General features: G+C 40.0%; 1 protein-coding gene across 18 annotated transcripts in view; it reads left to right on the forward strand.

The window, feature by feature from the left end:
• The window catches only part of epb41l3b (erythrocyte membrane protein band 4.1-like 3b), a 66,747-nt gene extending 53,383 nt beyond the window's left edge, over positions 1–13,364 (forward strand). For 17 of the 18 annotated variants that reach the window (XM_051953463.1, XM_051953457.1, XM_051953459.1 and 14 more), the window contains 6 exons: positions 98–175; positions 1,974–2,057; positions 4,162–4,260; positions 4,982–5,062; positions 5,439–5,554; positions 12,354–13,364. In XM_051953463.1, coding sequence (XP_051809423.1) covers positions 98–175; positions 1,974–2,057; positions 4,162–4,260; positions 4,982–5,062; positions 5,439–5,549 — 453 coding nt within the window. In that variant the 3' untranslated portion in view covers positions 5,550–5,554; positions 12,354–13,364. The remainder of the gene's footprint in view (positions 1–97; positions 176–1,973; positions 2,058–4,161; positions 4,261–4,981; positions 5,063–5,438; positions 5,555–12,353) is intronic. The other variant, XM_051953461.1, reaches the window with a different exon arrangement.
• Positions 13,365–15,868: the final 2,504 nt, after the last annotated feature.

Genomic DNA, 15,868 nt, shown 5'->3' on the forward strand with positions numbered 1-15,868 from the left:
TGTCAGGTGTGATGTGAAACTGCCCTGTACTGTTTAGATTTAGTTTTGTCGCGATGATGCAAAAACCTTGTCTAATTGTTTAATTTATCGTTAACAGGCATCACCTGATCAGCAGGAGAAGGCAGTGGTTGCCGTGGAGACAGAAGCAGAATCAGCCAAATTGACAGCACCAACGGTGAGTATCCAGACCACAGAGGCTGCATAGGCTGAACCAGTGCAATCAGAGCCAGCAAAGCAGGAACTAGATTGTGTAATAGAGCCACGATCAGAAATTAGTGGCAATAGTTCACCAGCTACAAAAAACACTGTTACACCTGGACACTCCTGACAACAAGTTCAGCAGTGTGTATGTGTGCAGTTAGAACAGAAATGCAGCCAGTAGCATCAAATACAGAGTAGGATGAGGGACGATCTGCAGTTCTGAACCTAGAAGCAGAAAAGCCATCTGAAGAAGTCATAGATGGGAAAGAAGAGGAGGAAAGTGTGGATGGGAAGGGTTCTGTGCCAAGACAAGACTCCTGTTTACATGAGATGTTGTGACAAAAAGGAAAGGTTTCTTTGAACAGATGAAGAAACACAGAGTTGCACGCAGGCCTTGGCAGGTTGAAAACATGCAGGGGAGAGAAAGGAGACAGAAGTAAATGGCCAGAGAATCCAGTTGTCAGATGAGGTGCAGTTTTTCATGGGAGAAAAGTTCCCCACAGAGTTAGAAGACAGTATTGCGGAGGTGAATAAGGAGGCAAAGGAATGTTCTCCAATGGCAGTGTGTACCGAGGGTGAAGAACCACACAACTTGCCTGAAATGTCAAACTGTTTGAGCTTTGAAAAAGAGAAATACTACTATGCACAGATGGAGACCTCAGAAGATGAAATGGAGAGAGAGCAGTGGATGAATCGACCGAGGCAAAGGAGGAGAAATATGATGAGGAGGAAGACTGTGTTGACAAAAAGGGCCCAGAAATGGTGGGAGAAGAGATAGTGAGAGCTGAAAAATTGAAAAAGACAACTGAGCAACAAGACCAGAAGTCCAGCCCACACAAGCTGACTCAGACTGAACCCCCATATCGGATACCCTGCACACCCATTTATCCTCAGCTATGTCTCTGTTGGAGGTAACCCTTCATCTGCTTCAGTGGCCTAAGCCTCAGCCCTGTAAACTTCACCACCACCATCCCTCCTTTCAAACAATCTGCCAGTAGTAGTAGCAATCGATGACAAAACTCAACAAAAAAAGCACAAATACGCATTTCAACCTCCTAACGTCACAGTGTGCTGCTGTGTGAGGGACCTTTAACTCAATACGGTGTACATGCTTGATCATAATCTTGTGATTTGCCTTCTTCAGTGTTCTCTCCATCACTCGACTAGGTTCTTTTAGGTATGTAAGCTCTTCAATGACTGTCCTGTGGTGCTTATTTTTGTCAGTTTGATTTTATATACAGCCATGGCCATAAGTTTGGACACAAGTACCATGACGCTTGTGAATCTTAGAAAATACCACAAAATTGTCACTTACAATACAGTACACAACTCCTGAGAACTATATTAAGTTTCATATTTTAAAAAAAACATCAAAAGAGTTTGGTGTCATTTTGTTATTCTTACCAAATTCGGTTGTGAAAGTACTGCATTTTTTTGTTATTTTCTTCTAATATTATGTTTTTGGAACAAAGTTGTTCCAATTGTTGGAATTTATTGATAATATTATATCCCTTGTTGATTTGTTGACTAATTAAACTGGTGCTGTCAAAAAATATTAGTTATGTTCTATAATAGACATCAAAACAGACATAGTAAGTCATGCTGTGTCCAAACTTATGGCCATGGCTGTACAAGGTACAGTCAGCCAATGTCTGCAGCAGTTTGTTTTGCAGAAGACATTGAATGAGCTAGAACCTGGATTTTTTTTTTGCTGGTGCTGGTTTCCTTCTGTAGGCTCTGATTTGTATCCGTTTTGTCTTTTTGTGCCCCAGAGTCCTGACGTTGTGGAGGTGGCTACCAAAGACATGCCTGTGGTCCACACAGAGACAAAGACTATCACCTATGAAGCTGCAGAGGTAAATTTGTACACGAAGTGATATTACCTCCCTTTTAACCTTACCAGCAAGTTGATTTCTTGCAATATTTGTGAGTTCACAAATCTCTCAAGGAACCATCTTGCTCCGCTCCCACCTTCACTTTTCGTACAGCACCAAGTTGGTTCTGGCCAATCACGCAGCAGTATTCGTGTGTGGGGCGGGATAATGTGCGGGATATCCGGGTGTGACGACAACACCAAGCGCCAGTAGATCAAAACAAACATGGCAACGGAGGACAACGATCGTGTAGATGCTGCTATTAAGTCAGTTTTACTTTGACCACACCATAGACCCCTTTCACATGACGTATGCATACTTAATTAGGCAGCTGCGCACGCAGACCCGGTTCAAAACAAAGCCTGTTTACCTGGCCAAGGCGTGATATTGCAAGCACATATTACGCTAAATATGCCTTCTTGTTGTGCTGTCGGCTGTCAGAATCGTAGTAAAGCAGATGATATGGCAGCTGTGAGAGCGACCAGGTGGAACTTGCTTTGTTACCGCGGCTAAACGTTTGGTTTACTTAATAGTGATTTCCGCGTTCTCCGGAGCAGTCGTTACGTTGATATCATAGTTCCTGCTGATATACCGGAGAAGCCCTGAGCCCATTAGACAGGACAGTGCAGTATGTCAAAGTAGTGCCTGATAACGCATTGAAGGATTACTTTAATACCCAACATGCCGAACCAGGCCAGCAGCAGCAGGACAGCACACCATCTGCTGCATCCAAACAGCAAGAGGCCGTGTCCGGCAGGCAGCAGGAGGCGGACACGACCGCCCCAAACAACAGCCGCCACCGCCTTCTCAAAGCGAGCCCATTGATGCGGCCAAAGCCGAGACGTGCAATTTCCTAAACGCTATCTTTCTGTTCTTGTTCAGGGAACTCCGAGACACCCCAGTCGTCAGACACTGGCTCACCCATTAAATTAAAGTGGAATTGTCCAATCCGTGCCTCTTTCCTCCGAACGGATTTAAATGGAGCGGTCCCAGATTGATATTGTGGAGTACTATCAAGTACTACTCAATTATTAATCTGGCTATTGCCAGGTTACCTCCCTTTCAGATTTGGATAAATTGTGTAAGATTTGAAACCCAACTGATTAAAGAATAGTGTGCAATTTATCCATAAAGGGTAAACCTGCAATAACAAGAGCAGAAAACAAGCTGACACAAGGAGGTGATACGGCGATCCTGTTCGCCATGAATATTTATTTACAATGCCATGCTGTTCAAAAGTTTGGGGTCACTTAGAAATGTCCTTATTTTTGAAAGAGAAGCAGTTTTTTTTCCAATGGAGATAACGTTAAATCAATCATAAATACAGTCTAGACATTGTTAATGTGGTAAATGACTATTCTAGCTGGAAACGACTGATTTTTAATGGGATATCTGCGTTGGGGTACAGAGAAACATTTCAAGCAACCATCACTCCTGTTTTTTTGCTACATTGTGTTTGCTAATGGTGTTGAAAGGCTAATTGCTGATTATAAAACCCTTGTGCAATTATGCTAGCACCTGAATGAAAGTGTGAGTTTTTGTGGAAAACATGAAATTTCCTGGATGACCCCAAATGTTTGAACAGTAGTGTATGTATGAAGCAACATTATCATGTGCTCCAAGTTGTTTGTATCTACCTGAGCAATCTGCATCCAAGATTCACTTGTCTTTTAGCACTAATTTGCTGCCCATTACCTGAAAAGAGAAGCATCTTGCTCGTTATGAAATTTGGGAGTGGAGAACAGTTCTCAGAAAAGCTAAAAGAGGTAGCTGTGTGCTGTGTCAGAAAACGACACTGCTGAGACGGTGAATCAAAACTGTGAAGTTGCTGGAAGACGTACAGAGTGAGATGAAAGAAAATGTAGCATTGTTAAGCTGAAGGGAACTGTGGGATTGGGCGTGATTGCCACTACCTATTTGATAAACTGACAGTGGATTAAGTTGCTATGTGTCAAAGTGTGGCTTACTTTACTGAGCTTTAAAGCTACTACTTACTAGTGCTTAGTAATATTCAAAAAGAATGGAATAATTTAGTTCTACTGACTTTACCCAGAGCACAAATATCAAGTGCTTTGCTTGTGAACAGGTTGACACGAATGGTGACGCAGACCCTGGGGTGTTGCTGAGTGCCCAGACCATCACCTCGGAAACTACCAGCACCACAACAACTACACACATCACAAAGGTCAGAGCGATGTGTCGTCTCTTTGGCCTGTCTAACATTTCCATAGCTTGGGCTTGTCTTTCTGCTTACGGTCACATTTAAAGTCCCTCCATCTCTATTGATTTCAACCCAGAAGTGTGGGTCCGCGTTTTCAGTGCACTGCAGTTTCATTGTGGAAATGCTCAGCTAGATTTAAATGACTGAAAAATACAGTCTAGACATTGTTAGCGTGATAATGATTATTCTAGCTGGAAACAGCAGGAATATCCGCATAGGGGTACAGAGGAACATTTCCAGCAATCATCACTCCTGTGTTCTAATGCTACATTGTGTTAGTTAATGGTGTAGAAAGGCTCATTGATGATTATAAAACCCTTGTGCAATTATGTTAGCACATGGATAAAAGTGTGACTTTTTATAGAAAACATGAAATGATCTGGGTGACCCCATACTTTTCAACGGTAGTGCATATATAAGCAAAATATATAGAAGTGTCAAATTGACAAAAAAAAACAAACAACTGACATCTATTATGAGATTGCACAAAAGGACTATTATGATCAGTTGCTGCCAAAACACAAAAATAACTAAGTTAATGAGTTTTTGTGAAAAACATGAAATTGAACAGTGAACAGTATTTATTTATTTATTTATTTTCAGACGCACTTGTGGTTTTTTTTTGTGTCTTTAATAAAGATTACCAGCAGGACGTTATTGATTTTTTTGGTTTTCTGTTGGTCAGACGGTGAAAGGAGGAATATCTGAGACGAGAATCGAGAAGAGGATCGTCATCACCGGAGATGCAGACATCGACCATGATGAGGTCTTTTAAAGATTTTATCTTTTTTATATAGGTTGTCTTATATTCTCTACTATTAGATCTGTTTTTTCCTTTGCCTTTAAAACCAAGGCTTTGATTTGCATAATGGAAAAGTACAGTGCTTTAATGACCTTCATGACCCCCTGGGCTTTAACATGCACTTTGTGAGTGGCTATTTAGTATGGAGTGGCCAAATGTGACATTTTAAACAAAACATTATTCATTCTTGATGTGCCTTAATAAATACTGGAAGTGTGACAATTGTAACATCCTTGTTGGCATACTGACTGACAATCCAACATCCCTGCCCCCTCCTTGTCCTTCCCCGTTCTCTGTCTCCCCCTGGTGATCCCTCCTGGCATTGCACTCCTGTATATAGGCTCTGGCTCAGGCCATAAAGGAGGCTAAAGAACAGCATCCTGACATGTCAGTGACCAAAGTAGTGGTACATAAAGAGACAGAGATCACGCCAGAGGAGGGGGAGGACTGACCCAGGTAAGACAACGAGACCCTAGTCCTGGTCCCGGCCCTGTCCGGTTCAGTCTGGTCTGATTTTAATTTAGTCAGACTGGGCTGTTTCCAACTGGTCTCCATTCTCAGGCATGCTGCTTTTCCATCAGCACTTCTTCTCACTGGTACAGATAGCGCTGCTTCTGTAGCATTCACAGCTAATGCATCATGCTGTTGTCATTCAGCTCCACTCTCCCAGAAGGGAAATGGACTACGTCTACGTGCGTGTGTGCGTGTGTGCGTGTGTGCGTGTGTGCGTGTGCGTGTGTGTGTGTGTGTGTGTGTGTACTTGTTTCTGCTATACCGGTGGGGACTTTGACCTGACTATTTGCTATAAAGGTGGGGACTTGTCTTACGGTGGGGACCTAAAATGAGGTCCCCACGGGTGGCAACACCGTTTTCTTGGCCATGTTGTTGTTAATAAAAAATGTAAAAGTGCAAAAACGTTTGTTTAGGGTTAGGTATTGATTTGGTGATGGTTAAGGTTAGGGTAAGGGTTAGGAGTTAGATATGAATGGGAGTCAATGGTAAGTCCCCACCGGTATAGAAAAACAAACTTGTGTGTGTGTGTGTGTGTGTGTGTGTGTACACGCCTAATATTATAGTCCCTGCTCACAATGATGGGGCTTAAAAGCCTTCACAGTAATGCTGCTACAGTCTCATGCCATTCTGTGTAGTTTGGGTGCAACACTCCCCTCTGCTGGAAAGAAATACAGTCCTTTTATTTGAAGGGCTACAGTGTTTTCCGTGTGTAAAATACAGACAAAGCTGCTTCTAATTTGAAGGTTTGTTACTTTTTCCCTCTAAATGTCCTCTAAGTAACAAGTACAAAAACATTAGAAATGCAAAGCGTTTTGTGTCCACATGTGTCACAAAGGGCACTGGCGGCGATGAGCGATTAAATACCGGCTAAACCGGCTTCTGTTTCTCAGAGTTCTCAGCCTGTGCTGCAGACACCTCTGTGCGGACTGAAATCTGATCTTAGATGTACACAGATATGCATTGCTCCTTTTTAGACCCTGCTCGAACAAGAAAATAGTTAACATAAGAACTGTATATTATAGTAATTATAATAATAATCCATATTATAGATTATTATCCTGAAAATTAATTACTTTTGAAGAAATATCATCATTGGATAAAGTAAGTTTGCCTCTGCTGAACATGTACATGAGAATTTTATTACAGCAGACAAGGAGTATAAGATTTATAAGACTCCTTTAGCAATTAAAAAAGTAAGTTTAAATTTAGGTACATTAGATATTATCCAGAAAGGTTAGGAAAAGTGCAATGAACACAGCACAATCATCCATATAGATAGATGTCTAAGCTGGGATTTATCCCTGACATGAAACTGTTTGTACGACATCTGGGTTTTCAAACAATTTATGACATACTTATCCTTTCAGTTGCACTTTCCTTTTTGTGTGTGCGAGGCGGGGAGGGTGGCTTCACAAATGCAGCCATTTGTGTTTCAACTTGCCCACTGTCAGTATTGTGAGGATTTTGTCAGTTGTTGAGCAGCAGAAGAGAGCTTTCCATTCCACTCTACTACAGCATGTTTTCACAACTTTCTTAAGTGTTCTTTTTGTCTGTAGCAACTGCTCACTGTCTAGTTTAGTCTAACTCACCTTTTTGCTCTGAGGCTTGTTATTTCATTAGCTTCTGACTAAAACAATCCCAAGGCGCAGTGTTTGGGATGAGTAAGCGTGCATGTGTGTACCTACATGACTCACTTGATGGGAATGTTTGGCTTTGTTTCTAGGGCCTTGCCCTCAGTCTTTGTGCGTGCTGTCTAATGTTTGTGTCAGAATGGCTGGGTCTGAATAGCACTATTAACACGAGATGTTTTGGCTGTGGTCTTTCGGGTGCTTGTCTTTTTTCCATCATAGATACACACACAGTGGTGATGCCAGTAGAGTCAGAAAATTTGAACAGAGTCCATGGTGCTAAAATTACGATTGAACTATGTTTTACTGTGATTACACACACACAACAAGGTGTAGAACAACTTGTTGCACAACAGGTCATCTGCAGTCCACCACGCATTTTTTACATTCAGCCTTGCATTTATCATTGAGGGGATTTGTTACATCTAATTCAATGATCAGGTTTTGGACCAAAAAGGTCATATTGTCGCCATCCTTCTCTTTGAAATACTATTTACATGATGTCACGGTACTCTTGGTACTATGTACACCATATACTCCTAGTTTGTTAATGAGTGGCCATAAATGGAAAAAATACTGTTACAATCAACTTTTCAAAAAAATTCCTTTAGCAAATATAACCTCATTCAAGTTTGTCAGTCAGGCAAAAAAGTTTGGTGTAGCAGAAATGTTAATCTAAAAAAAATGTGAAGTCACTATAGGTGAATGAGGTAACTCAAAGCCGTGATTGAGCCTATAGCTCACTTATGAAAGTGTTGTAGTATTTATGTAGCGTTACAGACAGGATCTCTGTGGCCACATTGCCAAAAAGCAAATGATGCATTAGGTTGGAAATCTGACAATTTCTTGTTAATCAATTAAATTCCAATAATAATGTGACTGATTGCAAATTTAACTGACTCGAAAAGCACTCAGAGAGCGCAGTACTCCACCGAGGCTGCTGAGTCATATGATTTCCAATGGATGAAATCTTTAAAAAAATGTGTGGTCCATAGCGGTCGATTTGTATTAGGATCGCAATCATGTGATCATCAGCAGGCAGCTGACAGTGTTCACATGTTGTCATAGTTACAGTGACACCGTGATGCTATCTCACAATGACACAGAAGTCTGTAACAAATTCGTGAATCCAGACTATAAGCAGCATCACTGCCAAAATCTGATCACTTGGTCCTTGTGTCATTCCTGAAAATTTCATCCAAATCCATTTGTCCATTTTTGAGTAATGTTGCTAGCAGACAGACAAACAGATAAACCAACGGCGATCATCACATAACTCTGCTGTGTTCCTTGGTGGAGTAATAAGGCAGAATACGAGGGTCATGCAATCAGATATCTGTTGTGGATTTGTTGTGGTTTCACCACTGAACAGATCCGCTTACTGTTTAATGAGATGGAGTTGCACATATGTTTGCAGTCTGTAATGGTCTATAAACAAGCACCTCCCTGATGTCTGTTAACTGTAGGAGTTGTGCTGATGAACTCTGCAGCAATAAGTTGGAAAAAAGTATCTGGCAGCTGTCCTGTTTAGATGCTACCTGAGGCTCATAAAGATGGTACACTAGGATGCAGCACTGCAGTTTTTCTCTATTGATATGACACCGTTTCTGAAAAATGGCACACATTCCCCTAAACACTGCACCTTATTTTCTGTATTAGGACACAATTCACAAAGCACTGCACATTTGTGTCAAAAGCGCACTTTATTGTCAAAATTTGAACTTTGTTTTCAAAATTAAGACACCCAAAGCAAAAGTAGGACACCGCACTGCTAAATACAAAACACTCCTCTCTCTCACTATGTTTTCACGTGAAGTATAAATAAATGATACAGCCTTCAAAAATGACAACTTAAACACAGATATCCTATAAATGAATTGGAGGGGGCCACTGCAGTGCCCCACTTTACATTATAAAATAATGTTAGACAAAAAATACAGCACTGTATTGTGTCTGATCCAGCCCTGACCTGCATCAGCAGGAACATCACCACATGCCAAAACCATTGATTGCAAGAGACTTTCCCAAAGTATGGCTGCTGCTCATATACCTTCCACCTCCATGTAGAGAAGAACTCTTCTATAGGATTCAGAACGGGAGAATATGGTGGCAGAAAAAACACAATGAGGGTTCATATTGAACCATTCCCAGATCAATAGTCCTCTGTGAAAACTAACATTGTCCCAGATGTATTCCTGTGTATCATCAGAATCCAATTGAAAAACTCTCTGGAACAAACATACACAAAACAGAGAAATAGTCATGTACACTTTCTGTAATTTCACTAGCACTTCTGAAGCACAATTATGCATTCGATGTTTTACAGTATTCTCAGAACATTTCTGACTGCTTGTATTGTTCCAGTATAGACATGTCACTGAAGGGACAAACAGCATTTACATGCCATGTAAAGTAAACCACAATAAACCTGAAGCTATTTACTTTATGCACCATCCTTACCATCTGCTGACCTAAACAACAGATTGCATTCTGAACAGCTAATTCTGTTTCCCAGCAGGTTTTACAGTGTGCAGTTCATTGGCAAAAGTGTTTTCAGCTTTGACCTGTTGTGTATAATTGTGACAGCAGTGTTGGAACAGTGTCCCAGTTCTGCTTCCTAGTGTTCACTTTTTGAAAAATGTGTGCTATGAATGAAAAGTGTGTTCAAATGAGCAAAAAATGTGTTCAGTCTTTTGCAAAAAGAGTGCAAGAGTTTTGGGAACAGTATGCAAACCATGAATAGTGTTCAAGGTTTTGACACCAGAGTCCTGTTTTTGAGAAATGTGTGCAGTCAGGTGGTGGCTGCTTGCAGTGAATGGAATTTAGTGTCTTATCAATCGAGAAAAACCGTAACACAGACCAGGAGCTAAGCGTCTGTCAGAGAGCAGCTGCAGCTGATTCCACAGCTAAAGTTCAGGAGCAGTAGGACTCTGAGAACACACTTTTTAACGATATTCAGACAAAAGGGATAAAGTGTCTCTGCAACTCTGTGCTCTGAGTATTAATCCAATTTAGATGAAGCAGTAAATATCTGACACATCTCCTGGACTGACAAAGTTTGCGGACATGTGTTCCAGCTGAGCAGCTGTTTCCAACTGGACTAACTACAGGGAACATGTCACTTTACCATGTCGATCAGCTTTGAGGATTTTTCTGATATTTAGAGATTGATAACTTTACTTTATTGTCTGTGGAAAATTGCAGCTCATTTGCTGTTTTTAATGCTGCCTTTTTTTGTCCAGAGAGTCAGAATCATTGCTATTTAATTTATAATTCATTAGCCAAGTGTAAAATTATCTGTTCTTCAAATTCATATGTCACCTTTCCGTTTTTGTTGGGAGGAACTTGAGTCTTTTTATCTGCATATGGGAAAATGCCACCTTTATTTCCTTAATTTCAACAATGGATTGATTAGTGATTATTAAAGCAGCGGACTAACAATTAAGGAAGTTGCTTAAACTTGCATTTTGCGTACTAAGTCACTGCTAATGCAAACCAAACACAACTTACTGCTGCAGTTCAACATTAAAAGCATTTCTCTAACAAAACACAAGTTGATGAGTTATTCACAGTGTTTGTCACTGGGCTTTTCACTTCCTGCTGTCATTCATTAAAAAACTAAACAAGACAACAGTCATTTGTGCATTAACTTACAGAAGATCAGTTTGAAATACTGCAGGAACTAATGGAAGGAACAGCACTAAAGTTAGATGAGGGCTGCACGCCTCCAGCTGTTTTTCTGACTTACGCTGTGTGCAGCATAGAATGTAATCCAGGTTGCTCACAGAACGATTCAAAAAAGGCCAGTAATAGTAATTGTTGTGTTGTATTAACACAACAGTTATTTGTTGTGCTACCCACAAAATACTGTGAATACTGAAGTCTTTGATTGCCTGCTTTATACATATGTTTTAATATGAAAACTGAATATAACAAGACCTTTTATTCTTTACTCTCTGTTCCTTCAGTCATTATTCAGACACAATGTCATAGCTGTGTAAAGAAAACTGCCTTCACCTAGAATTAATAAATAGCCTTAGCTAGTCATATGACTTTGACACTCGGCAACTTAACCCTCTGACCCCCAGAATTCGTGGTTGGTTTGAAAGGCTTTTAAAAATCACCAAAAATCAAACTATTTATCAGATGGAATCTGTAAAAAAAAAAATAATTTAAAACATCGTCAGGTTTTCACATTTCCAGGGCTCCTTGAATTTCTAAAGCAAATATAAACTTGTGATATTTCATCCAAATAACTTTATTCTGTGGGTCTCTTTTAAGAATTCACCAAAAGTAAAACATTTGCTCAAAGCAGATTCAGCTAAAACAACAACAACAACTGTAATTTCAGCAGGCCTCAACATGACTGTAAAATCATGAGTGACTCCACCACATCTAGCAGTGATGTAACAGTTCTGGGTCTTTTCAAGTGAACTGGGTTGAACTGCAGGCTGTGTTTACACAGAGCAGATCAACATAAAGATGGAATGTAAGTAGATAAAACTCGAAGTAAAAAAACAACAACAAAAAAACAGAGCAACTGCTTTGAGTTCAGAGCGTTCATTTCCAGCTAATCTGTTATTTATTGTCCAGAGGGGTTCTACAAAAATTGTTTTGAACTTAACTCCTTTGATAACTCAAAGTGCTCAATTTAGAAATCCAGAATGTCACTCTCTCATGGAGCAATTTCTCCAAATCCCCTCCTCTCTTTGAAGGAAATGGAGCTGAAATCCCATGCTGACTAAAGTATGCTGTAGTGGTGAAGAGTTGTTTGATGTCTTTTAATTTTGATGGACTTTAATAACCTCTTATGCTAAAAGCTCAGCACTTACAAAATGCTTTTCTACCTTAATGGTAATAAAAGTGCTTTGCGGTAGTTACATTACAGTTGGAATAGATTACTTTGCTATTTGCTACACTATTGCTTGTGTGTATCTTGTTATGAGTTTGCATTTTTGTGGCTCAGTAGTCGTTCAGCGCATCTCTTTATGTGGGTAAAACCGCCATAACCTTTAATCACACTCCATTTTTTCCAGGGTGTGCTGCAGCAGTAAAGCTTCAGAAGTAATCAAACATGTGAGATGCACTAACTTCCGATTCCTCTGTTTTTCCAGGAATAACAGAGATGGCTGTTTTCCGTTCAACCTCTCAGAATCCAACATCCAGAACTCCACATATTACATCAGGACCCTCTGAAGACTATAAAGGCTCCTACTCTCCAAATGCTGCAGCTCGCTGCTCGTCGCAACCATCACAAAACAAATAAAGTGCATTTTGCATGAGAAGGGACGCAATGTTGCATTTTCAAACTAATGGCAAGATCCAACTTTCAAAATGGTTCTCAGTCCATCTGCACCCCAAATTCCCGTGTGCAGCAGGCAAATGTGTTTTCACTGTGCTATGACTTTAATGCGTTTTTATGATGATTAAGAATAATTATTGTAGCAGAGCAGCATTTTATTTATGAAGCAAAGCCATCACTCCAGAAACTTAAATTTGCTGTAGACTGTATGTGTTAGAGAGCATACACTATTTAACCTTGCAGTAAAAGTGCCAATCTTATTTGCAAGCAAGCATCACCTCACTCCTTCTGGCAACACAATGATTTTCCATCAGGTAGGCTGCCACAGAAATCACTACAGCTCTGTACTGTACATATCGAAGCTTTCCTAGGAGAATAGCAAATTATCCTTCACAGTTGATTTCTCTCATGTCTACTTGAAATTTGACTTTTTATTTTAATTTCAGTGTTTTATTGTTTGTCATTGATTATACCACTGCAACATTTGTCGAGAAAGTCTATTTTAGCAAACGCCAACATGCTGTGCTGTGCAAGAAATAGATTTTTATGTGCCTGTGTAGGCTTTGAACTCGGTCCAGGGTAGAAGATCGGCTGCAGCACAAGTCCCAGGTTTGTGTGACTGTGAGGCTAAGGGCTCAGACTGCCGAGCTCTGCCCGAACTAGACGCAAAGCCAAGAGAGATCTTTCCTTCACCTCCCCCGAACATGTCAGCTGTATGCCTCCCTTATCTGTATCTGTATTCAGGTATCTGAATAACTGAGTATTGTTCATGTACAGCCATGTTTTGCTCAAAATGGTGAAATAAAAATGGTTAATGCATTGATTTTTAATTTAATGTTTTCTTCTAAACAATAACAGGACCACAGTACTTAAACTTGTTTCTCCAGTTGACCCACTGATTATTGATTTTTGGATTTAAACACTGAGATGTGGTTGTTTTTTAAGTATATGAATTTATTTTAAATCTGTTTATTCTCAGTTTTAGTTGGAAAGAAAAAAATCTGTCATCAACACTGAGCAATAACAGCAAAGAATGAATTTCCCCTTCTCAAAAACTGAAATGGCCTCTCACTTTCTTTCTTTCGCTGTCTTTCTCTCTGTGTGTATATATATATATATATATATATATATATATATATATATATGTCAGGGTAGAGACTGCGATTTGGTAGAATTGGAGTTTCTACCAGTAGAGATTGCGATTGGAGTCTCTACCAGTAGAGATGTAACTTTAAATCTGACCCCTGCCCTGACCCCTGACCGTAACCTTAAAAGTCTAACCTTAGCCCTGGCAAATCTCTACTGGTAGGATTGGAGTTTCTACTGGTAGAGACTGCGATCTCAATCTCTACTGGTAGAAACTACAACTCTACCAAATCGCAGTCTCTACCCTGACATATACATACACATGTACACTACCGTCAGAAGTTATAGAACACCCCAATTTTTTCCTTTTTTTAATTGAAATTGAAGTAGTTCAAATCCAATGAATAGCTCAAAATGGTACAAAGGTAACTGGTGAACTGCCAGAGGTTAAAAAAAAAGGGTAAGGTTACCCAAAACTGAAAAACAATGTCCATTTCAGAATTATACCAAAAGGCCTTTTTCAGGGAACAAGAAATGGGTTAACAACTTAAAGCTATTCTGCAGCAATAGAGGTTGATTAAGCCTTGAAAGTTGGTACTAACAAATCCTACAGGTGTCCCAACTTTTCTTGATTACTTACAACCGACTTTGCATTAGTGTTGGAACACACCATGGTACCATACCCTCCAGAGCATTATTTAAACAGTATTGTACTGCAGAAAGTAGTGTGTTGCTGTAAAAATGGAGAGGAATGTCGATTAACAATGGAAGAGCGACAGACAATCATAAGACTTAAAAATGCCGGTCTTTTCTACAGAGAAATTATGAAGAAAGTCAAGATGTCGGTGAGTCGAGTTGTCTTCACCATCAAAAGGCACTCTGAAACTAGGGAAAACTCTGACAGGAAGAGGTCTGAACAGAAGACAAGTTCCTGAGGGTCAACAGCTTGGTGATAGGCTCACAGGACAACAGCTTCAAGCACAGCTTAGTAGTGGTTGTAGTACGCAAGAGAACCGAGAAGAGAAGACTTGGAGTTGCAGGTAAGACAGGTTAAGTTTCAGCAAGAAAATCATTGCTAAGATGTCAGAACTAGAAACAGAGGCTTGCCTCAGCCATGAAGCACTGCAAATGGACTACTGAAGACAGGAAGAAGGTATTGTGGACTGTAGAATACAAATTTGAAATCTTTGGCTCATCCTGCAGGATTTTTGCACACCGTCGAGGAGAAAGGATGATTCCTTAGTGTGTGACATCAACTGTCAAACATGGAGGAGGAAGCGTGATGGTCTAGGGCTGTTTTGTTGGATCCATGGTTGGTGACTTGTACAGAGTGAGAGGTACCCTGAACCAAAACAGCTCCCACAGCTTTCTGGAAAAGGTGATTAACCATTGCTATGCAGTATCCTCTGATATGTTCATAGTTGGTCAGGAGTTCATCCTATAGCAAGATAATAACCCAAAACAGAGAACACAGAACAAGATGGGAAGCTTGAAAACATGGAGTGGCAGCACAGTCTCCAGACTTAAACCCCATGGAGCTGGTTTGAACTGGACAGAAGAGTGAAAGCAAAGTAACCTACAAGTGCCACATATTTATGGGAACTTCTGCAACAGAGTTGGGAAGAACTTTCTGAAGAATATTTGATTTCCATTGTGGAAAAATGCCAGGACTGTGTTCAGCTGTTATATCTGCCAAAGGTGGTTACTTTGAGTCAAAAATTTAGAATACATTTTGATTTCTAAATTGATTTTAAACCTCATTTGTTTATTTGTTCCATGCTTTCAGAGTACAATGAGACATCCACATGCATAATATCGAGTATATAATAATACATCAGTCTTTATTCTCATGACTATGTTGTAGATTCTCACTGAGGCATCAAAACTATGAATGAACACATACGGAATTACATAGTAAGCAAAAAAAAAATGCAGAATAAGTCAAAACATGTTTTGTATTTTAGATTCTTCAAAGCAGCCAATCTTTGCTTTGATTACTGCTTTGCACACTCTTGACATTCTTTCTGTGAGCTTCATGACATAGTCACCTGAAATGGTTTTCACTTCAAAGGTGTGCCTTGTTAAGGTTCATTTGTGGAAGAAGGTTGGAACCGTTGTGTTGTGCAGAAGTCAGGTTGGTGCACAGTTGACAGCCGTATTTGACAACTGTTAGAATCCATATTGTGGCAAGAACCAATCAGGTAAGTAAAGAGAAAGGACAGTCCATCATTACTTTAAGAA

Source organism: Acanthochromis polyacanthus, chromosome 9 (assembly GCF_021347895.1).
Source record: "Acanthochromis polyacanthus isolate Apoly-LR-REF ecotype Palm Island chromosome 9, KAUST_Apoly_ChrSc, whole genome shotgun sequence".
Lineage (NCBI taxonomy): Eukaryota > Metazoa > Chordata > Actinopteri > Pomacentridae > Acanthochromis > Acanthochromis polyacanthus.